Raw genomic sequence first — 24,951 nt, forward strand, 5'->3', positions numbered from 1 at the left:
ATTTATGTGGAGAGAAGTCTCCAGACTTGATCACACTCCCTGGAAATTTTTTCCTTGTGTGACTGCTCCCCAGCCACTCAGGCTGGCATCCGTGGTCACCAGGACCCAGTCCTGAATGTCGAATCTGCGGCCCTTTCATAGATGAGCACTCTGCAGCCACCGCAGAAGAAAACACCCTTGTCCTTGGAGACAGGGTTATCCGCTGATGCATCTGAAGATGCGATCCGGACCATTTTCCCAGCAGATTCCACTGAAAGGTTCTTGCGTGAAATCTACCGAATGGGATCGCTTTGTAAGAAACCACCATTTTTCACAGGAGCCTTGTGCAATGATGCACTGATACTTTTCCTGGTTTTAGGAGGTTCCTGACTAGCTCGGATAACTCCCTGGCCTTCTTCTCCGGGAGAAAACATCCTTTTCTGGACTGTGTCCAGAATCATTCCTAGGAACATTAGACGTGTCGTCGGAAAAAGCTGCGATTTTGGAATATTTAGAATCCACTCGTGCTGTCGTAGAACTACTTGAGATAGTGCTACTCCGACCGCCAACTGTTCTCTGGACCTTGCCCTTATCAGGAAAGCGTCCATATTTCTTTTAGGAAGAATCATCATTTCGGCCATTACCATGGTAAATACCCGGGGTGCCGTGGACAATCCAAACGGCAGCTTCTGAACTGATAGTGACAGTTCTGTACCACGAACCTGAGATACCCTTGGTGAGAAGGGCAAAATTTGGACATGTAGGTAAGCGTCCCTGATATCCAGTGACACCATAATCGTCCTGGTTCGCTATCACTGCTCTGAGTGACTCCATCTTGATTTGAACCCTTGTATGTAATTGTTCAAATCTTTTAGATCTCACCGAGCCGTTTGGCTTCAGTACCACAATATAGTGTGGAATAATACCCCTTCCCTTGTTGTAGGAGGGGTACTTTGATTATCACCTGCTGGGAATACAGCCTGTGAATTTTTTCCCAATACTGCCTCCCTGTCGGAGGGAGACGTTGGTAAAGCAGACTTCAGGAACTTGTGAGGGGAAGACGTCTCGAATTTCCAATGTACACCTGGGATACTACGTGTAGGATCCAGGAGTCCACTTGCGAGTGAGCCCACTGCGTGCTGAAACTCTTGAGATGACCCCCCCACCGCACCTGAGTCCGCTTGTATGGCCCCAGCGTCATGCTGCGGACTTGGCAGAAGCTGTGGAGGACTTCTGTTCCTGGGAATGGGCTGCCTGCTGCAGTCTTCTTACCTTTCCTCTAACCCTGGGCAGATATGACTAGCCTTTTGCCCGCCTGCCTTTATGGGTACGAAAGGACTGAGACTGAAAAGACTGTGTCCTTTTCTGCTGAGATGTGACTTGGGGTAACAAAAGTGGATTTTCCAGCTGTTGCCATGGCCACCAGGTCCGATGGACCGCCCCTTTATACGGCAATACTTCCATGTGCCGTCTGGAATCTGCATCACCTGACCACTGTCGTGTCTATAAACATCGTCTGGCAGATATGGACATCACATCTACTCTTGATGCCAGAATGCAAATATCCCTCTGCGCATCTCGCATATATAGAAATGCATCCTTAAAATGCTCTATAGTCAATAAAATATTGTTCCTGTCAAGGGTATCAATATTTTCAGTCAGGAAATCCGACCAAGCCCCCCCAGCGCTGCACATCCAGGCTGAGGCGATTGCTGGTCGTAGTATAACACCAGTATGTGTGTATATACTTTTTAGGATATTTTTCAGCTTCCTATCAGCTGGCTCTTTGAGGGCGGCCGTATCTGGAGACGGTAATGCCACTTGTTTTTATAAGCGTGTGAGCGCCTTATCCACCCTAAGGTGTGTTTCCCAACTCGCCCTCACTTCTGGCGGGAAAGGGTATACCTCCAATAATTTTCTATCGGAGGAAACCCACGTATCATCTCACACTTTAATTTATCTGATTCAGGAAAAACTACAAGTAGATTATTCCCACCCTACATAATACCCTTATTTGTGGTACTTGTAGTATCAGAAATATGTAACACCTCCTTCATTGCCCTTAATATGTAACGTGTGGCCCTAAAGGAAAATACGTTTGTTTCTTCACCGTCGACACTGAAGTCAGTGTCCGTGTCTGTGTCGACCAACTGAGGTAAATGGGCGTTTTTACAAGCCCCTGACGGTGTCTGAGACGCCTGGACAGGTACTAATTTGTTTGCCGGCCGTCTCATGTCGTCAACCGACCTTGCATCGTGTTGACATTATCACGTAATTCCTAAATAAGCCATCCATTCCGGTGTCGACTCCCTAGAGAGTGACATCACCAATACAGGCAATTTGCTCCGCCTCCTCACCAACATCGTCCTCCTACATGTCGACACACACGTACCGACACACAGCACACACACAGGGAATGCTCTGATAGAGGACAGGACCCCACTAGCCCTTTGGGGAGACAGAGGGAGAGTTTGCCAGCACACACCAAAAACGCTATAATTATACAGGGACAACCCCTTATACAAGTGTTTTCCCTTATAGCATTTTCACATATGTAATCATATCGCCAAATAAGTGCCCCCCCTCTCTGTTTTAACCCTGTTTCTGTAGTGCAGTGCAGGGGAGAGCCTGGGAGCCTTCCTCACAGCAGAGCTGAGCAGGAAAATGGCGCCGTGTGCTGAGGAGAATAGGCCCCGCCCCTAAAACGGCGGGCTCTTCTCCCGGAGTTTGTGAGATCTGGCAGGGGTTAAATACATCCATATAGCCTCAAGGGCTATATGTGATGTATTTTAGCCATAAAAAAGGTATAATACATTGCTGCCCAGGGCGCCCCCCCCAGCGCCCTGCACCCTCAGTGACCGCTGGTATGAAGTGTGCTGACAACAATGGCGCACAGCTGCAGTGCTGTGCGCTACCTTATGAAGACTGAAAGTCTTCTGCCGCCTGTTTCTGGACCTCTGGACCTCTTCAACTTCGGCATCTGCAAGGGGGGTCGGCGGCACGGCTCCGGGACGAACCCCAGGGTGAGACCTGTGTTCCGACTCCCTCTGGAGCTAATGGTGTCCAGTAGCCTAAGAAGCAAATCCATCCTGCACGCAGGTGAGTTTACTTCTCTCCCCTAAGTCCCTCGTAGCAGTGAGCCTGTTGCCAGCAGGACTCACTGAAAATAAAAAACCTAACTTAAACTTTTATTCTAAGCAGCTCAGGAGAGCCACCTAGATTGCACCCTTCTCGGCCGGGCACAAAAATCTAACTGAGGCTTGGAGGAGGGTCATAGGGGGAGGAGCCAGTGCACACCACCTGATCCTAAAGCTTTTATTATTGTGCCCTGTCTCCTGCGGAGCCGCTAAACCCCATGGTCCTGACGGAGTCCCCAGCATCCACTTAGGACGTTAGAGAAATGGGTCTTACCGAACCATCCGGTTTCGGTACCACGAACAGGTTGGAGTAGTAACCCTGTCCCTGTTGTTGCAGCGGCACTGGAACAATGACTTGGGATTGGACCAACTTTAGGATGGCCTGTCGCAGCGTAACACACTTATCCTTCAAAGCTGGTAAGCTTCATTTGAAAAATCGTTGGGGAGGAGCAGTGTCGAACCCCAGCTTGTAGCACTGAGAAATGAGGTCCTTGACCCAGGTATCCTGGCAGGAATTTTCCCAGATGCGGCTGAAGTGACGCAGCTGAGCTCCCATCTCGAGATCCCCTCGGGGTGGGTGGGCACCGTCATGCTGTACCGGTGCTCTCCTGAAAACTGGCGATCGCTGGTTTTCTTGTCTTACCACTGGTGCCTCTACCCGCGTTGGAAGAACCTCTAACCCTAGATCTAAACCTGAAAGGACTGGGTAGACGGCCCCTGACAGGGCCCCCAGAGGAGAGAAACGTGGATTCCCCTGCAGTAAGTTTAGAAATCCACGTATCTTATTCTACCCCGAAGAGCCATTCCCTGTAAAGGCGAGAGACTCAACACTTTGCTTAGATTCTGCGCCCGCTATCCACTGAAGCAACCACAAAGCCCTGCGCACCAACAATGCCATAGCAGTGGTCCTAGCATTAATATTGCCTATCTCCTTGGGAGAGTCACACAGGACACGTGCAGTGTCCTGAATGTGCTTCAGGAGAGTCACTGTAGTGACCAGGGACATATGTCCCAAGAGGCCCTCCTGAATCAGAGTAGCCCAGGTATGAATGGCATGAGTCATCCAGCAACCTGCTATGACCGTTCTTTGAGACATACCTGCTGCTGTGTAGATAGACTCTAGTGTAGTCTCTATCTTCCTATCCCCAGGGTCCTTCATGGTGAAGGAGCCCAGGGCCGGCAGTACCGCCTTTTTGGATAGGCGCGAGACTGATACGTCCACAACTGGGGGTTCTTCCCAGAATTTTCTGCCTTCAGAAGCAAATGGGAAAGTGTGCAAAAACAGTTTTGACACTTGGTATTTTTTATATGGGCTACTCTGGATTTTTCCAGGCTAACTTAAATAGGTCATCTAACGCTGCAGAATCAGGGTAAATGACACTGGGCTTGTTCTGTGTGAAGAAAAACGACTGCTGTGTCGCAGCGTCCTCTAGAGGGAGTCTTAACATGTCCTGTATAGCTAAAATGAGGGGCTCAATACCCTGTGCAGAAGAGGAATCCCCAGTAATAGGTTCCAATTCCTCCCCCTCCTCCAGTACTTCCTCATCTGAATCTGAGAGCAAAGCAGGCAACCCACGTTTTTGTGGTCTTGAGTTAGCGAGGGGGGGCTTTGGAACATCTGTCCTTGCAGCCAGGTCTGCAACAGCCTGCTGCAATTGTTCAGTTTGAGCATTAGCAGTGAACTGAGATGACATATCCGACATGTTTTTATGACACCTAACCAGGAAGGCTCTTGACCCCCCCCCAGTCCCCTCACTGAGCTGTGAGGACTGACAACACTGTTCACATGATATTGAACCCGACGTAGAAAGAGAGAATCTGGTGTGACATACGCTGCATAATTGGTATTTTACCATGTTTACAGTAAACAACACTTATATACACAGTCCTACAATAGCAAGCCTGCACTAACTGTATGTGAGGGGGAGAGGGAGACAGAGAAAAGGGAACAGCACACCCCAAGCTAAACAGCCCCAGTGAGGCTGCAAGAGGATATATCACGGTGAAACACCGTAGAGTACAATAGCGTCTCTCCCCCTTTGCTACACCCCTGTACTAGTTTTCCTGCATATCCTGAGTGTCTGGAGGAGCTGTGTGTTCCTGCTGCTGCAAGCAGAAGGCGGCGACAAAACGCCACTGATCCCGCTCTGAGGAAGCTCCGCCCCTGTAATGGCGCTGAAGCTTCAGCAATCTTTATACTGGCAAAAGTCTCCCCATGAGTATAAAACATCACACAAGTGCTAGTTTTACCCACCGCTGCCAGTGTACATAGGGGGTACTATAGCGCGCGCGCCCCCCCCCCCCCCCCCCCCCAGGAGGGTCCCGTATGCCGCCCCCGCTTTCTGCCGGCCCTGCTACGGGGGTCCCACGGTTTGTACTCCCCACTGAAGTCACCTTCAGGCTATCGTTAGGGGTGTGCGGCGCGCTGAGATTGAGACCGCAAAGAGAACGTGCAACCTCTCAGGACGGTGATCCTGCAACGGGGAAGCGGCTCTGACACCTCGTAAAGCCTGTGACCCCCCCCCTAACTCTTACGGTACAGGTGTGCCGTTACCCAAACAGCATACCGAAAATAATAAAGACTTAAAATAAACTAAAGAAAACTCTCTGGAGCGCCAGAGTGTGCATCCTCTCCTGAGGGCACTGTTTTCAAAACTGCCTGTGGGAGGGGGCATAGAGGGGAGGAGCCAGTACACCCAGATGAAGAAATTTAAAGTGCACCGGCTCCTTCGGACTCCGTCTATACCCCTTCGTACTAGATTCCCCCAATATATATCTTATAGATGCTAGAGAAATTAAGGACTTAATGCGTCAACATCTGCTACAATAGAAGCTTTGGGGTCCCTAACATTAAGCCTACAAAATTCTAATGTATTCTCTCATCTCAAGAATAATGTCAATCATAAGAGTTTATTGAATAAATGGAATGGCGGCTTTCCACAGTCCCTGATTATCTGTGTTGTTTTCTCAATTTAAAACAGCAGAACCATGAAGTGCAACAACAGGTGTATTACCGTTTCGATTTAAAAAGCCCCCATTTAGTAAATAAACTATACAGTTTATGCTTTGTCACAGCTTCCTCTCACCTCTTTGCAGAGCGGGGTTCTTCCTGTACACTTGGGCTGTTGGAAACTTTTGGGTAGCGCTCTGTAACTGGAGCCCAAACGTTTGCATGAAGCATAATCAATTTCCATCGCAATGCCTTCTGTATTCCGCTCTTTTGGGAAGCTTTCCATGTGCGAAGACTCTTTGTAACCCAAGAAATTTTTAAACCAGGTGAACAACTCTGGAAACTTACTGTTTATGAAAAAGTAAAGAAAAGGGAGGTAATTAAATTTAGATTTTGGAGAACAAAGTAAGTCTGACAGAAACATTAGACACTTACGCAAGAAAAGGAGAAACCAACTGAACAAGTTCTGGCCGGGATATGACCTCCTGGTTAAAGATCACTAAACATCGCAGGAAATTGTCATATGCTTCTGTACTCCGTAGTGCTTTGCGGACCTGTGGAGAGCAATAAAATAAAAAAAAGTTCATACAGATGTGAAAATGTATAACGCAAGCATAATTAAAGTCTGCAGCTAGAATAGATGAAATGCCACCAAAAAAGCAAGTAAACTATCAAAAGGAATGGGCTACAATGATTCCATGAGAGAAAAAAAAATAAGTTGTAAAATGTAATGACTTTGTTCAGCATCATAAATGTGGTAGCATGCAACCTATTTGTTAGTGCTACAGTCAGCTCGGATATGGGTCATTAGCTCGACCACACTTAGGTCAACAGTCATTAGGTCTACCACTATTGGTCGACATGCATTAGGTCAACATGGTCATTAGGCCGACGTGTACTTGGTCGACATGGAAAAAGTTAGACATGAGGGGGTTTTTTTTTTACGTTTTTTTTGTGTCGTTTTCTTTGTAAAGTGATGGGGAACTACAATTACTGCACCATGTCCCCTCGCGGCTTCGGGCAAGGTTACTACTCCCAATCGCAATCCACGTGGATCGTAAAGTATGAAAAAGTTCAAAATAGTGAAAAAAGAAAATGTGAAAAACACATGTTGACCTTTTTCCATGTCGACCTAATGACCATGTCGACCAATAGTGGTCGACCTAAGTGTTGTCGACTCAATGACCATATCCTGTCAGCTCTGACCAAGAATAGGTAAAATTGTGGCCACATTTTGCCATTGGAGTGGTAGAATTTCAATTGTATATTCCCTATATTAAAAAATAGGAATTTAATACCTACCGATAATTCCTTTTCTCGTAGTCCGTAGTGGATACTGGGATGGTATTAGTACCATGGGGTATAGATTGGGTCCATTGGAGCCCTGGCACTTTAAAAATCTTCAGTGTGTGCTGGCTCCTCCCCTCTATGCCCCTCCTACAGACTCAGTCTAGGAAAACTGTGCCCAAGGAGACGGACATACTTTGAGAGAAGGAAAATAGAGAACAGTGGTGAGTCAACGAACCAACACACAATAGTAACAAAGGATAGAAACGCTAACCAGAACAGGAACATGGACAGCAACAGCAGACCCAACCAAGAAACATACAAGTATGCAGGAAAACCACGAAGCAGTGAGGCGGGCGCCCAGTATCCCCTACGGACTACGAGGAAAGGAATTACCGGTAGGTATTAAATTCCTATTTTCTCTAACGTCCTAGGGGATACTGGGATGGTATTAGTACCATGGTTGAAGTCCCAAAGCTCACAGACTGGGTGGGAGAGTGTCGAGACCCCTGTAAAACTTATTGACCAAACTGAAGGTCCTCTGAGGACAAAAGTATCAAACTTGTAGAACTTCACAAACGTGTACGAACCAGACCAAGTAGCAGCTTGGCATAATTATAAAGCAGAGACACCACGAGCAGCCACCCAGGAAGAACACACCGACCTTGTGGAGCGTCGTAGAGGACAAAAAGCGAGTCAGGTTTTCTGTGACTAGCAGTCCTCTTGACGTAAGTCTTCAAAGCCCAAACCAGGTCCAGGGACTTTGGAGTAACCGATGTGTCAGACACCACCGGACCCACAATCGTCTGATTTATGTGAAAAGCCAACACTTTCGGCAAAAACTGTGGGCGAGCCCTGAGCTAAGCACTACCTTCGTGAAATATCAAATTAAGGGCTCTTCCAGGATAAGGCCCCAATTCCGACACACGCCTCGCAGAGGTCAATGTCAGCAACAAGAATTTCAAGTCCACACTATGTAGAGGTTCAAACCAATCCGATTGGAGAAAGGTCAGGACCAAATTGAGATCCCACGGAGCCGTGGGAGGGGACAAAGGGTGGTTGAATGCGAAGAACAACTTTCAAGAACATTTGTACCTCCAGAATCACAGCCAACTGTTTCTGGAAGAATATGGACAAGGCCGATATCTGAACCTTGATGGAGCCTAACCGTAGGCCCATTTCCCCGTCTGCCTGTAAGAAGAGCGGGAAACGGCCAAGTTGAAATTCCACAGTAGAATATTTTCTACCCTCACACCAAGAAACATTTCTTCCAGATTCGGTGGTAATGCTTCGACGTGACCACCTTTTTCGGGCCTGGACCATAGTCGAGACCACACTGGAGGGAAGTCCTTTTCTAGCTAGAATCTCCCTCTCAACTTCAATGCCATTAAACGTAGCTGTAGTAAGTCTGGATAGACGAACGGTCCTTGCTGGAGAAGATCTTTCGAAGCGGCAGAGGCCAGGGCTCGTCGAGGGACAAAGTTAGGAGGTCCGCATACCAGCCTTGATGAGACCAATCCGGGGCAATCAGAATTGCTTGAACGCATTCCCTTTAGAGAGTCTTTTTAGAACTCTGGGAATGAGAGGAATCGGAGGGAAGAAACACATGAACTGGTGAGTCCACGGTGCGATCAGGGCGTCCACCGCTGCAGCCTGCGGATCCCCCTTCCTGGAACAGTAGCGACGCAGCTCCTTGTTAAGCCGAGAAGCAATCATGTCTATCAGCGTGCAACCCCACCGATGAACCAGCTGTTGAAACACCTGAGTGTGAAGGTCCCACTCCTCTGGATGTAGATCGTGTCTGCTGAGGAAATCCACTTCCCAGTTGTCCACTACCGGAATGAATACGGCAGACATGGCCCTTGTGTTCTTTGCCGCCCAGAGGAGTATCCTGGACACCTCTCGCATTGCGGCCCTGCTTTTTGTTCCTCCCTGTCGATTTATGTATGCCACCGCCGTGAAGCTGTTCAACTGGACCTGTATGGCCTGATGTTGGACGAGAGAAGAGGCCTATAGAAGGGCATTGTAAATCGCCCTGAGTTCCAGAAATTTTATCGGAAGGGAGGACTCCTGACGCGACTACCTTCCTTGGAACTGAGCCCATTGGGTCACAGTACCCCACCCGCGGAAGCTAACATCCGTTGTCAACAGAATCCAAGACTGGATCCCGAACAGTCGACCTTCCACCAGGTGAGATATCTGCAACCACCATAACAGGGAAATCCTCGCTTTTGGAGAGGGGAAAATCCTCTGGTGCATATTAAGATGCGATCCTGACTATTTGTCTAGTTGAAATGGACGGGCATGATACCTTCCGTACTGAATTGCCTCATAGGAGCCCACCATCTTGCCTAGAAGGCGAATGCAAAAGGTGCACCGAAATCTTGCGGGGCTTGAGTACGGAGCGGACCACAGTCTGAATTGTCAAGGCTCTGTCTATAGTGAGAAAACCTTCTGAGACAGTGTCCAGTATCATCCCCAGGTACTGAAGTCTTTGCGATGGTTCCAGGTGCGATTTCTGTAGATTCAGGATCCGCCCATGGTCCGTAAGAAGTCGCGTAGTCAGGTTGATGCTTTGCAACAGTCGCTCTCTGGACACCGCTTTTGTGAGATTGTCCAAGTAAGGGACGATGTTCACTACCATCACGCGGAGTTGCAGAATCAGCTCTGCCATAACTTTCGTGAACACCCTCTGTGCCGTGGATAGGCCAAAGGGCAAGGCCTGAAACTGGAAGTGGCGGTCCTGCAACGCAAACCTAAGATAAGCCTGATGAGAGAGCCATTTCGGGATGTGTAGGTATGCATCCTTGATATGCAGGGATACCAGGAATTCCCCTTCCTCCAGACCGGAGACCACCGCTCTTAGAGATTCCATCTTGAACTAGAATACACGTAGGTACGGGTTTAGAGATTTGAGGTTCAAGATCGGCCATACCAAACCGTCCGGTTTCGGTACCCTGAATAGGCTTGAATAAAATCACGTTTTGGAACAGAGGAGGGACTGGAACAATAACCTGCATTTGTAGCAGTTTTTAAATGGCGTCCTGCAAGGTAACTCTTGCTACAGGTGAAGCTGGTAAGCCCGACCTGAAGAATCTGTGAGGAGGGAGTGCTTGAAACTCCAACCTTGGGATATTAGGTCTCTTAGCCAAGAATCCCGGTAGGATTCTGCCCAAACCAGGGCGAAATATTGCAGTCGAGCACCCACCTGATAGTCCCCCTGCAGCTGGGGCCAACCGTCACGTGGAGGGCTTAGTGGAGAAAGAACTGGATGTGTGGTCCAGGGATTTCCTTGTGTTCCTCTAGCTTCATTTGAGGCACCCCTTGCCCTTCCTAGAAACCTGGCCACACGAAAGGACTGTAGAGAGGGGCCGGGGTAATATCTTCTAGCCGGAGGAGCTGCAGACGGCAGATAGGTGGACTTTATTGTAGAGAGGGGGACTGGACTGCACACCCTGGCTTCTTATAATGCGATGTGCTACCTTGCTGGGACTTGGTACTACAATATAGGAAAAAGGGTGCGTGTGCACCATACACCATTAAAATTATAACAACCATAATATTTGAGGTTCTTGGCATATATTGGCCAGTATATGAGACTGCCCACCTACAGGTGAAACTCAAAAAATTTGAATATTGTGCAAAAGTTCATTTATTTCAGTAATTCAACTTAAAAAGATGAAACTAATATATTATATAGACTCATTACATGCAAAGCAAGATATTTCAAGCCTTTATTTGTTATAATTTTGATTATTGTAGCTTACAGCTTAAGAAAACCCCAAATCTCAGAAAATTGGATTATTACATAAAATAAACAAAAACAAACAAAAAATAGGGATTTTTGTTTACTTACCGTAAAATCTCTCTCTCTGATTCCATCTGGGGGACGCTGCGCCATTACTTGTGGGTTAGAGGTGTGTGGTTGTGGAGTTTGGCACAGAACTATTAAAACCTGACTCCTCCCCCCTCTAACCCCTCCCATCTCCTTCCTGCCTAGCCAGCACCTCAGTTAACGTTTAGCCAAGCCAAAGGAGATGGACCGAAAAAAATTAACTGGTTAAACCAGACAACATATGGGAGGGATCGCAGCGTCCCCCAGATGGAATCAGAGAAAGAGATTTTACGGTAAGTAAACAAAAATCCCTATTTCTCTTTCATCCATCTGGGGGACGCTGCGCCATTACTTGTGGGATTTCCCAAAGCAAGCAAATGAGAGGAGGGAGACATAGACGGCATAGCCGTCCGCCAAATTTGACGCCCAACAGGGGCAGTCTCCAAAAAGAAAGTGTTAGAAGGGTAAAACCTTTTTAAACATATGCACAGACGACCAGGTCGCCGCCCTACACGACTGCTCAATAGACGCAGCCCCGCGAACATCTCAAGAAGCTCCAATAGCTGGAGTCGAAGGAGCTTGAATCGAGTCAGGAACTGAAACATTAGAAGACTGTGTGATGGTCGTAGTTACCCAACAAGTCACTGTGTACTTGGAATCCGGCCAATCTCGTTTTGACGCAGCCATTAAAAACCAACAATGCATCCGTACGAGGTGCTGGCTAGGCAGGAAGGAGATGGGAGGGGTTAGAGGGGGGAGGAGTCAGGTTTTAATAGTTCTGTGCCAAACTCCACAACCACACACCTCTAACCCACAAGTAATGGCGCAGCGTCCCCCAGATGGATGAAAGAGAAAAGGGGGGATTTTAAATACAGAAATGTCAGCCCTCTGAAAAGTATAATCATGCATATGTACTCAGTACTTGGTTTGGGCCCTTTTTGCATTTATTACTGCCTCAATGCAGCGTGGCATGGATTCTATCAGCCTGTGGCACTGCTGAGGTGTTTTTGAAGACCAGGATTCTCCAATAGGGACCTTCAGCTCTTCGGCATTGTTCGGTCTCCTGTCTCATTTTTCTCTTGGCAATGCCCTAAAGATTCTCTATGGAGTTCAGGTCAGGCGAGTTTGCTGGCCAATCCAGCACAGTAATCCCACGGTCATTGAACCAGGTTTTGGTACTTTTGGCAGTGTGGGCAGGTGCCAAGTCCTGCTGGAAAATGAAGTCAGCATCTCCATAAAGCTTGTCTGCTGAAGGAAGCATGTAGTGCTCTAAAATGTCCTAGATAGCTGAATTGACTTAATAAAGCACACTGGACCAACACCAGCATATGACATCACTCTCCAAATCAACACAACTGTAGAAATTTCACATTGGACTTCAAGCATCTTGGACCGTGTGCCTCTCCATTCTTCCTCCATACTCTGTGACCTTAGCTTCCAAATGAGATGCAAAATTTGCTCTCATCAGAAAAGAGGACTTTGGACCACTGAGCAACAGACCAGTTCTTTTTTTCTTTAGCCCAGGTAAGACACCTCTGACATTGTTTGTTGTTCAGGAGCAGCTTGACAAGAGTAATACGATATTTGAAGCCCATGTCCAGGATCAGTCTGTGTGTGGTGGCTCTTGATGCACTAACGCCAGCCTCAGTCCACTCCTTGTGAAGCTCTCTCACTCTTGGTCCTTTTCCTTACAATCCTCTCCAGGCTGCGGTCATCCCTGCTGCTTGTGCACCTTTTTCGTCCACAGTTTTCCCTTCCACTTAACTTTCTATTAATGTGCTTTGATACAGCACTTTGAGAACATCCAACTTCTTTTGCAATTTCCTTTTGAGGATTTTCCTCCTTGTGGAGGGTGTCAATGATGGTTTTCTGCATAACTGTCAGGTCAGCAGTCTTCCCCATGATTGTGAATTGTACTGAACCAGATAGACCATTTAAAGGCTCAGGAACCCTTTGCAGGTGGTTTGGATTAATTAGCTGATTAGGGTGTGACACTTTAAGCCTACAATTTTGAACCTTTTCACGATATTCTAATTTTCTGAGATTTTGGATTTGTGGGTTTTCTGAAGCTGTAAGCCACAATCGTCAAAATTAAAACAAATAAAGGCTTGAAATATCTCACTTTGCATGTAATATATTAGTTTCACTTTTTAAGTGGAATTACTGAAATAAATGAATTTTTGCTATAGGGGTTCGCCTCTGGGGCGCAGAGCACCCCCAAACTACCCCAGCCACACCACCTCAGGGCATCACATAGAAAATAGGATTTTAGTACCTACCGGTAAATCCTTTTCTCCTAGCCCGTAGAGGATGCTGGGGACTCCAACAGGACCATGGGGGGGGGGGGGGGGGGGAGATATAGACGGGATCCACAGTCTTTACCTGGGTGTGAACTGGCTCCTCCCTCTATGCCCCTCCTCCAGACATCAGTTATAGGAACTGTGCCCAGGAAAGGTGGACATTTCGAGGAAAAGATTTTAGTTCAAACTAAGGGCTAGAACATACCAGCCCACACCACAACATATCGTACAACCGGAGTAAAAGTAAACCAGATAACAGTATGAATTTAACTGCAGCAACAAGCTGAAACAACAAATACACAACCTGTGTGTAAACCAATGCAACTAATAAGAACACACTGCAAGTAACCGTCCGCACTGGGATGGGCGCCCAGCATCCTCTACGGACTAGGAGAAAAGGATTTACCGGTAGGTACTAAAATCCTATTTTCTCTTACGTCCTAGAGGATGCTGGTGACTCCAAAAGGACCATGGGGTCTATACCAAAGCTCCAACACGGGCGGGAGAGTGCGGACGACTCTGCAGCAACGATTGAGCAAACATGAGGTCCTACTCAGCCAGGGTATCAAACTTGTAAAACTTAGCAAAGGTGTTTGAACCCGACCACGTAGCTGCTCGGCAAAGCTGAAGTGCCGAGACCCCTCGGGCAGCCGCCCAAGATGAGCCCACCTTCCTGGTAGGATGGGCCTTCACTGATTTCGGCACCGGTAGCCCAGCCGAAGAATGAGCTTGCTGAATCGTACTACAAATCCAGCGTTCAATAGTCTGCTTCGAAGCAGGATGACCAATCTTGTTGGAAGCATACAGGACAAACAGCGCCTCTTTTCCTGGCCACCGCCGTTCTGGCGACGTAGATCTTCAAAGCTCTCACAACATCAAGAGACTTTGGAACTGCCACAGCATCTGTAGCCACAGGTACCACAATAGGTTGGTTAATGTGAAATGAAGAAACCACCTTTGGCAGAAATTGTTGACGAGTCCTCAATTCCGCCCTATCCGAATGGAAAATCAAGATTCTTGTGTGACAAGGCCGCCAACTCAGACACCCGCCTGGCAGATGCCAGAGCCAACAGCATGACCACCTTCCAAGTGAGAAATAACTCAACCTTATGCAAAGGTTCAAACCAGGAAGACATAAGAAACTGTAAGACCACGTCAAGATCCCATGGTGCCACCGGGGGCACAAACGGAGGATGGAAAGTCTGAACCTCAGGGAGAACAGCCAATTCCTTCTGAAAGAAGATAAAGCCGAAATCTGCACCTTTATGGAACCCAATTTCAGGCCAGCATCGACGCCTGCCTGCAAAAAAATAAGATTTTACTTACCGGTAAATCTATTTCTCGTAGTCCGTAGAGGATGCTGGGGACTCCGTAAGGACCATGGGGAGAGACTGGCTCCGCAGGAGACATGGGCACTTTAAGAAAGAATTTAGTTCCTGGTGTGCACTGGCTCCTCCCTCTCTGCCCCTCCTCCAGACCTCAGTTAGAGAACTGTGCCCAGAGGAGATGGACAGTACGAGGAAAGGATTTTTGTTAATCCAAGGGCAAGATTCATACCAGCCACACCAATCACACCGTATAACTTGTGATAACAATCCAGTAAACAGTATGACAATTACATAGCATCAGTTCACGCCTGATGCAACAATAACGTAACCCTTATTGAAGCAATAACTATATACAAGTATTGCAGAAGAAGTCCGCACTTGGGACGGGCGCCCAGCATCCTCTACGGACTACAAGAAATAGATTTACCGGTAAGTAAAATCTTATTTTCTCTAACGTCCTAGAGGATGCTGGGGACTCCGTAAGGACCATGGGGATTATACCAAAGCTCCCAAACGGGCAGGAGAGTGCGGATGACTCTGCAGCACCGATTGAGCAAACATGAGGTCTTCCTCAGCCAGGGTATCAAACTTATAGAATTTTGCAAAGGTGTTTGTACCCGACCAAGTAGCAGCTCGACACAGCTGTAGTGCCGAGACCCCTCGGGCAACCGCCCAAGAAGAGCCCACTTTCCTAGTGGAATGGGCCTTGACCGATATTGGTAACGGCAAACCAGCCGTAGAATGCGCTTGCTGAATCGTGTTACAGATCCAGTGAGCCAGAGTCTGCTTTGAAGCAGGGCCGCCAAGCTTGTTAGAAAAGAAAAGTGAAGAACAAGCGCCTAATGGTGCAGTAATTTTGGACTTTGATCTCTGTCACGACAACATTCATATATAGGTATTAAGCGTACCAGATGAATAAATATGGCAGGCACATCAAAAGCTGTTGTTTTCCGTCTATTTTTCACAGCCAGGGGGTCGGAACACTTGAAAGGTGACGACACGTCACGGGGGGTATTTAATCCTCCAAAGCTCAGATAGAATCAGCTCACAGCACAGGGATACTACAAGTAAACATAAAATGCGCCTCTCATAGTGCAATATTGTTGCTGCAATGCAGGATCGTAAAATCACTTTTATAAGTAATGAATGTACCAGAAGGTGGAAGTATAACAGCACGTCACGGATCATGGCTGTGGAAGACCCAATCGCACGCTGAGTACTGGTGGATAAAGACCATCCGTGACGTGCTGTTATACTTCCACCTTCTGGTACATTCATTACTTATAAAAGTGATTTACGATCCTGCATTGCAGCAACAATATTGCACTATGAGAGGCGCATTTTATGTTTACTTGTAGTATCCCTGTGCTGTGAGCTGATTCTATCTGAGCTTTGGAGGATTAAATACCCCCCGTGACGTGTCGTCACCTTTCAAGTGTTCCGACCCCCTGGCTGTGAAAAATAGACGGAAGACAACAGCTTTTGATGTGCCTGCCATATTTATTCATCTGGTACGCTTAATACCTATATATGAATGTTGTCGTGACAGAGATCAAAGTCCAAAATTACTGCACCATTAGGCGCTTGTTCTTCACTTTTCTTTTCTAGATTTTTTCCACTATCACCTAGTGGCCTTTTGAAGGACGGAGCTGCCATCCATAGGTTCTCCTGTGGAAACCGGGTGCGAAAACAAATAGACTACAGAAAAGACTCATTTAATATAAACCTGTCTGTGGATAAAGGGGAAGCAGCGCATTGACTATTTTTTGATTCTCCCGCCAAGCTTGTTGACTGCATACAGAACAAACAGTGCTTCTGTTTTTCGGACTCTAGCCGTCCTGGCTACATAAATCTTCAAAGCCCTGACCACATCAAGGGACTCGGAATCCTCTAAGTCCCGTGTAGCCACAGGCACCACAATAGGTTGGTTCATATGAAAGGATGAAACCACTTTTGGCAGGAACTGAGTACGTGTCCGCAATTCCGCTCTATCCATATGGAAAACCAGATAGGGGCTTTTATGTGATAAAGCCGCTAATTCCGACACTCGCCTAGCCGAAGCTAGGGCTAATAACATGACCACCTTCCAAGTGAGATATTTCAACTCCACCGTTTTCAGTGGTTCAAACCAGTGTGACTTTAGGAAGTCCAAGACCACATTAAGGTCCCAAGGCGCCACCGGAGGCACAAACGGAGGCTGAATATGCAGTACTCCCTTAACAAAAGTCTGAACTTCTGGGAGAGAAGCCAATTCTTTTTGAAAGAAAATGGATAGGGACGAAATCTGGACCTTAATGGAGCCTAATTTAAGGCCCAAATCCACTCCAGTTTGTAGGAAGTGAAGGAAACGGCCCAGATGGAATTCTTCCGTAGGAGCATCCCTGGCCTCACCCCAAGAAACATATCTTCGCCATATACGGTGATAATGTTTTGCTGTTACTTCCTTCCTAGCCTTTATCAGCGTAGGGATAACCTCAACCGGAATACCTTTTTCCGCTAGGATCCGGCGTTCAACCGCCATGCCGTCAAACGCAGCTGCGGTAAGTCTTGGAACAGACAGGGTCCCTGTTGCAACAGGTCCTGCCTTAGAGGAAGAGGCCACGGATCTTCCGTGAGCATTTCCTGCAGATCTGGATACTAGGTCTGTCGTGGCCAATCTGGAACAACGAGGATTGTTCTCACTCCTTTTCTTCTTACTATTCTCAACACCTTGGGTATGAGAGGAAGAGGAGGAAATACATAGACGGACCGGAACACTCACGGTGTCACGAGGGCGTCTACCGCTACTGCCTGAGGGTCTCTGGACCTGGCGCAATACCTCTGTAGCTTTTTGTTGAGGCGGGACTATCTGTGGCAGTTCCCACCGACTCACAATCTGTGCGAAGACTTCTGGATGAAGTCCCCACTCTCCCGGGTGTAGGTCGTGTCTGCTGAGGAAGCCTGCTTCCCAGTTGTCCACTCCCGGAATGAACACTGCTGACAGTGCGCTTACATGATTCTCCGCCCAGCGAAGAATCCTGGTAGCTTCCGCCATTGCCGCTCTGCTCCTTGTGTCGCCTTGGCGGTTTACATGAGCCACTGCGGTGATGTTGTCTGACTGGATCAGAACTGGTTGGTCACGAAGTAAGGCCTCCGCTTGACGTAGGGCGTTGTATATGGCCCTTAGTTCCAGGATGTTGATGTGCAGACAAGTCTCTTGACTTGACTAAAGACCCTGAAAATTTCTTCCCTGTGTGACTGCTCCCCAACCTCGGAGGGTTGCGTCAGTGGTCACCAGGATCCAATCCTGAATGCCGAATCTGCGGCCCTCGAGAAGGTGAGCACTCTGCAGCCACCACAGGAGCGACACCCTAGCCCTGGGGGACCGGGTGATCAACCGATGCATCTGTAGATGTGATCCGGACCACTTGTCCAACAGATCCCATTGGAAAGTCCTCGCATGGAACCTGCCAAAGGGAATGGCCTCGTATGAGGCCACCATCTTTCCCAGGACTTGAGTGCAATGATGCACGGACACCTGTCTTGATTTCAAAAGGTTCCTGACCAGAGTCATAAGTTCCTGGGCTTTTTCTATCGGAAGATAAACCCTTTTCTGGGTCGTGTCCAGAATCATGCCCAAGAAAGGCAGACGAGTCGTAGGAACCAACTGCGACTTTGGGATATTGAGAATCCAGCCGTGTTGTTGTAACACTTTCAGTGAAAGAGATACGCTGTTCAGCAACTGCACTCTTGATCTCGCTTTTATGAGGAGATCGTCCAAGTACTGGATAATTGTGACACCCTGCTTGCGCAGGAGCACCATCATCTCCGCCATTACCTTGGTGAAAATCCTCGGAGCCGTTGAGAGACCAAACGGCAACGTCTGAAATTGGTAATGACAGTCCTGTACCGCAAATCTTAGGTACGCCTGATGAGGTGGATAAATGGGGACATGAAGGTACGCATCCTTTATGTCCAGTGACACCATAAAATCCCTCCCTTCCAGGCTGGCGATGACCGCTCTTAGCGATTCCATCTTGAACTTGAACCTCTTCAAGTATAGGTTCAGAGATTTTAAATTCAATATGGGTCTGACCGAACCCTCCGGTTTCGGAACCACAAACATGGTCGAATAATAACCCCTTCCCTGTTGAAGGAGGGGAACCTCGACCACCACCTGCTGAAGATAAATTTTTTGTATTGCATTTAACACTATCTCCCTCTCTAGGGGGGGAAGACGGTAGGGCCGATTTGAAAAACCGTCAAAGAGGCACCTCTTCGAATTCCAGCTTGTAACCCTGAGACACAATTTCTATTGCCCAGGGATCCACCTGGGAGTGAACCCACATGTGGCTGAAATTCCGAAGACGCGCCCCCACTGGCCCCGACTCCGCCAGTGGAGCCCCAGCGTCATGCGGTGGATTTTGCAGAGGCCGGGGAGGACTTCTGTTCCTGGGAACTAGCTGTATTGTGCAGCTTCTTTCCTCTGCCCCTCCCTCTGGCAAGAAAGGACGCATCTCGGACTTTGTTTCTTTGTGAACGAAAGGACTGCATTTGCTCTCTTAGGCTGTGAGGGAACATAAGGCAAAAAATTTTGACTTTCCAGCCGTAGCTGTGGAGACCAGGTTCCGAGAGACCTTCACCGAACAATTCCTCACCCCTGTAAGGTAAAACCTCCATATGTCGCTTAGAGTCGGCATCACCTGTCCATTGCGAGTCCACAGGACCCTTCTGGCAGAAATCGACATAGCGTTTATTCTAGAACCCAGCAGACTAATGTCTCTTTGAGCATCTCTCATATAAAGGACAGCGTCTTTAATATGCCCCAGGGTCAATAAAACAGTATCCCTATCTAGGGTATCAAACTCCTCTGATAAGGTATCAGTCCATGCCGCTACTGCACTACACACCCAGGCCGACGCTATTGCCGGTCTGAGCATGGTACCTGAATGTGTATAAATGGACTTCAGGGTACCCTCCTGTTGGCGATCAGCAGCATCCTTGAGGGTAGCCGTATCCTGGGACGTCAGGGCTACCTTTTTGGATAAGCGTGTTAAAGCTTTGTCCACCCTAGGGGAGGATTCCCATCGTAACCTGTCCGTTGGCGGGAAAGGATACGCCATAAGAATCCGTTTGGAAATCTGCATTTTCTTATCTGGAGATTCCCAAGCTTTTTCACATAACTCATTCAGTTCGTGTGAGGGGGGAAAAGTTACCTCAGGTTTCTTTCCCTTATACATATAAACCCTTGTGTCAGGGACAGGGGTTTCCTCTGTGATGTGCAAAACTTCCTTAATTGCTATAATCATATATCGGAGTGATTTAGCCAACTTTGGCTGTAACTTTGCATCATCGTAATCGACACTGGAGTCAGAATCCATGTCGGTATCTGTGTCAACAATTTGGGATAGTGGGCGCTTATAAGACCCCGACGGTCCCTGCGACATAGGATTAGGCAAGGGTTGAGACCCTGCCTGTCCCAATGCATCAACCTTGTCTAATCTTTTATGCAAGGAATTTACATTATCATTTAAAACCTTCCACATATCCATCCAATCAGGTGTCGGCGCAGACACCACATTCATTTGCTCCCGCTCCTCTCCCACATAGCCTTCCACATCAGACATGTCGACACAAGCGTACCGACACCACACACACAGGGAATGTCCTTTCTGAAGACCGTTCCCCCACGAGGCCCTTTGGAGAGACAGAGAGAGAGTATGCCAGCACACACCCCAGCGCTATATAACCCAGGAATAACACAGTAACTTAAGGTTAACCCAGTAGCTGCTGTTTATATACTTTTTTGCGCCTAATTATGTGCCCCCCCCTCTCTTTTCAACCCTCTTCTATCGTGTATCAGCAGGGGAGAGCCTGGGGAGCTTCCTCTCAGCGTGCTGTGGAGAAAAAATGGCGCTGGTGAGTGCTGAGGGAGAAGCCCCGCCACCTCGGCGGCGGGCTTCTGTCCCGCTTAAATTTTATTTCTTTGGCGGGGGCTCCTACATATATACAGTGCCCAGCTGTATACATGTGTTCATTTGCCAGAATGAGGTCCCAAATGCTGCCCAGGGCGCGGCGCCCCCCCCCCCCTGCACCCTAACAGTGACCGGAGTATGTGTAGGTGTGTGGAGCAATGGCGCACAGCTGCAGTGCTGTGCGTTACCTCCAGTGAAGATCACAAAGTCTTCTGCCGCCTGTGAAGTCTTCTTGCTTCTCATACTCACCCGGCTTCAGTCTTCCGGCTCTGCGAGGGGGACGGCGGCGTGGCTCTGGGACGGACAGCGAGGGTGAGATCCTGCGTACCGATCCCTCTGGAGCTAATGGTGTCCAGTAGCCTAAGAAGCAGGACCTAGCTTCAGAGAGTAGGGCTGCTTCTCTCCTCTCAGTCCCACGATGCAGGGAGTCTGTTGCCAGCAGAGCTCCCTGAAAATAAAAAACCTAACAAAAAAACTTTCTATCAGCAAACTCAGGAGAGCTCACTGAAAAGCACCCAGCTCCTCTGGGCACAGAATCAAACTGAGGTCTGGAGGAGGGGCAGAGAGGGAGGAGCCAGTGCACACCAGGAACTAAATTCTTTCTTAAAGTGTCCATGTCTCCTGCGGAGCCAGTCTCTCCCCATGGTACTTACGGAGTCCCCAGCATCCTCTAGGACGTTAGAGAAATGGAGAAACCGACCCAAGTGAAATTCTTCCGCAGGAGCAGCTTTAGTCTCACACCACGAAAAACATACTTTCTCCAAATACGGTGATGTTTCGCCGTAACTTCCTTCCTCGCCTTAAGGAGAGTGGGAATGACCTCCCCGGGAATACCTTTCCGAGCTAAGATTTGGTGCTCAACTTCCATGCCGTCAAACGCAGCCGCGGTAAGTCTGGAAACACGCATGGTCCCTGCAATAACAGGTCCTCTCTTAGAGGGAGTGGCCAAGGATCTGCCACAAGTAATTCCTGAAGATCTGGATACCAGGCCCTTCTTGGCCAATCTGGAACGACAAGAATTGCTTGCACTCTTGCTTGTCGAATGATTCCCAGCACCTTTGGAATGAGAGGAGGCGGAGGGAACACATAAACCGACTGAAAGACCCACGGAGTTACCAGGGCATCCACTGCACTGGCTTGGGGGTCCCTTGACCTGGTACAATACCTCGGAAGCTTCTTGTTGAGGCGAGACGCCATCATGTCGATCAGCGGAGTTCCCCAACGCTTCGTCAGTTCTGCAAATACCTCTTTATGAAGAGCCCACTCTCCTGGATGGAGATCGTGTCTGCTGAGGAAGTCTGCTTCCGAGTTGTCCACTCACGGAAGGAAGACTGCTGACAGGGCGCTCACGTGCTGTTCCGCACAGCGAAGGATTCTTGTGGCCTCTGCCATAGCCGCCCTGCTCCTTGTTCCGCCTTGACTGTTTATATGCGCCACTGCAGTTATGTTGTCTGATTGTATCAGGACAGGCCAACCCTGAAGAAGGCTTCTTGCTTGTAGCAGGCTGTTGTAAATGGCTCTTAACTCGAGAACATTTATGTGGAGACAAGATTCCTGGAGCGACCATTTCCCCTGGAAATTTCTTCCCTGGGTGACTGCGCCCCAGCCTCGGAGACTTGCATCTGTTGTCAACAGGACCCAATTCAGGATACCGAATCGGCGCCCTCCTAGGAGGTGAGAACTTTGTAGCCACCACAGGAGAGAAATCCTGGCCCTGGGAGATAGACTTATCTTCCGGTGCATGTGCAGGTGAGACCCGGACCACTTGCTCAGCAGATCCCACTGAAACGCCCGGGCATGAAACCTGCCAAACGGAATGGCTTCGTACACCGCAACCATCTTCCCCAGAACCCGAGTACATTGATGAACCGACACACTTTTTGGCCTCAGAAGCTCCCTGACCATCGTCTGGAGTTCCAGAGCTTTGTCTTCCGGAAGAATCACCTTCCGTAAGCCCGTGTCCAGAATCATGCCCAGAAAGGGCAACCGAGTGGTCGGAATCAACTGAGACTTTGGCAAATTTAGCAGCAAACAGTGTTGTCGCAGAACGGACAGAGACAAATCCACATTTCTTAGCAACCGTTCCCTGGACCTCGCCTTTATCAGGAGATAGTCCAAGTACGGGATAATGGTAACCCCTTGCTTGCGAAGGAGAACCATCATTTCTGCCATGACTTTGGTGAAAATCCTCGGGGCCGTGGAAAGCCCAAACAGCAACGTCTGAAATTGGTAATGAGAATCCTGTACCGCAAACCTTAGGAAAGCTTGATGTGGAGGATATATCGGGACGTGTAAGTAGGCATCCTTTATGTCGACTGACGCCACTTGTTTCCGGAGCCATGCCGTCACCCCCCTCACAGAAGCCTGAAGAAAGAAGTCGGGCGAGTATGCAGAAGACAGAAGACTTCAGTGACGGCAGAGGACTCCAGTAACTAGGTACACCGCAGCGGCAGCGCTGCGCTCCATGCTCCCACACACTTCACCCCTCCAAGTCCCACGACGTAGGCAGACTGGTGCCAGCCAGTGCTGCCTGAAAATTAACTGAAATAAAATTTTGAAGAAAACTCTCTGGAGCTCCAGAGAATGCAACCAGCTCCTTGGGCACATTTTTCTAAACGGAGTCTGTAGGAGGGGCATAGAGGAGTGGAGCCAGCACACACTGAAGACTTTTAAAGTGCCAAGGATTCAATCGACCCAATCTATACCCCATAGTACTAATACCATCACCGCATCCCCAAGGACGTTAGAGAAACATACAGTATAAGAATGCTACGCCATGCCAGAGGAAATAAACAGTTGGGAGAGCAACCATGCTCTAATATGTATATACCCCACAATAAGTGGAGGGGATGGGGGTGGTGTTAGGAGGTGGAGAGTAGAATAGACACATACACAGCTATTTACTCAGGAGGGTAATAGCACTGGTCATAGATTCAGCTATAAAGGAGACCATTTTACAGAAGCCTTCACACATGGATCTCTCTCAATTAATGGCAGAACATTTCTAAACCGATAAGCATTTTTTTCCCCCCTTTCTTGTCAAGTCACAGTCCGGACATAAAAACTCACCTTATCAAAGAACTGAGACTCTGCCCCAGCACCATGTTTGTTTGCATCAGTCAAGGATTGATCCTTCGGGATGAGTATTTTGGGTTTCTTCTACATGACAGAATGCAAATGAAAAAAAAGTCACTGCTCTGAAGCAGAATCTGCTTTATGCTGTAAATTATAGGTACACATTCAATAGAAAAAACAAACTACATCAATATACTGGTTATTTTTGTGCAAGCTCAGTAAATCCAAACTTTTACCAAGAAATGTGATATATAAGGATACGATATTTAAAGTTACAAGTTAAAAGTGCATACATAAAGTAAGTTAAGTATGGTAATAGATAGCATATATTCAAATATTTTTAATGGTTTTAAAATTGGCTAAGAAACTGGTGTTAGTCACTACATTTTTTATTTTAATATGTCCCTTTGCATCAGTGTTGCATGAAAAGGGCTGCATGCTCACCTTCACAGGAGGCGTGGCCCCCGGTCCTGAGTGCCGACGTATCTGACAACCATTCTGACTGGGTCTCTGCTGCTTATTGTTCAGCTGAGGTTTTTTCACAGTGCCTCCGTGGTCATTCCTCACAGACTCCACCTTTTCTGCTGTGGTTTTGCTTAAAAGCTAGATGTGGAAATAAAGATTAGCAGTCTGCACAAGTAGTAGCATTTTAGCCATTTTGAATGTATAAATCAAGATTTTCAGAATATAGTAAAAGTATTGACAAACAACCAAAATGAAAAATACATTGGCAGATAAGAATGAGAGTTAAATCAGCCCCCCACCCCAATTAGTTTTGAATCCCAATTGCAAGAGTCACATGAATTTATTACTGCAAGTAAAGAATGAGACCTGTGGCATCCTGACTAGATGTTTGATCTACTTGATGAAGACTGAATGGACTCTGAAGGTGCGTACACACAGTGCGATTTGCATAGCACCCAACACTGACTATGCAATGAGGCCAGAGCCAGGCATCACCGATATAGCCAATGTTGGGCTGCGTGCACAGTAATTATTCTTGCAATGCCGACCCTGCATCGGCATCGCAAGCTGTATACACGCGGTGCGATATGCACTGTATTTTCCTGCGATATGGACTATATATCCATATCGCAAGGAAAATC

The 24,951-nt window shown here is 47.9% G+C and overlaps 1 protein-coding gene across 5 annotated transcripts in view; it reads right to left on the bottom strand.

Annotated features, from left to right (window-relative positions):
- Window positions 1-24,951, bottom strand: part of SIN3A (SIN3 transcription regulator family member A) — a 268,533-nt gene that overhangs the window by 164,565 nt on the left and 79,017 nt on the right. For all 5 annotated transcript variants that reach the window (XM_063926402.1, XM_063926403.1, XM_063926401.1 and 2 more), the window contains 4 exons: window positions 24,290-24,448; window positions 23,840-23,929; window positions 6,502-6,620; window positions 6,203-6,413 (listed from right to left, as the gene is read on the bottom strand). In XM_063926402.1, the coding sequence (XP_063782472.1) occupies window positions 6,203-6,413; window positions 6,502-6,620; window positions 23,840-23,929; window positions 24,290-24,448 (579 nt within the window). The remainder of the gene's footprint in view (window positions 1-6,202; window positions 6,414-6,501; window positions 6,621-23,839; window positions 23,930-24,289; window positions 24,449-24,951) is intronic.

This window comes from Pseudophryne corroboree, chromosome 6, assembly GCF_028390025.1.
Source record: "Pseudophryne corroboree isolate aPseCor3 chromosome 6, aPseCor3.hap2, whole genome shotgun sequence".
NCBI lineage: Eukaryota > Metazoa > Chordata > Amphibia > Anura > Myobatrachidae > Pseudophryne > Pseudophryne corroboree.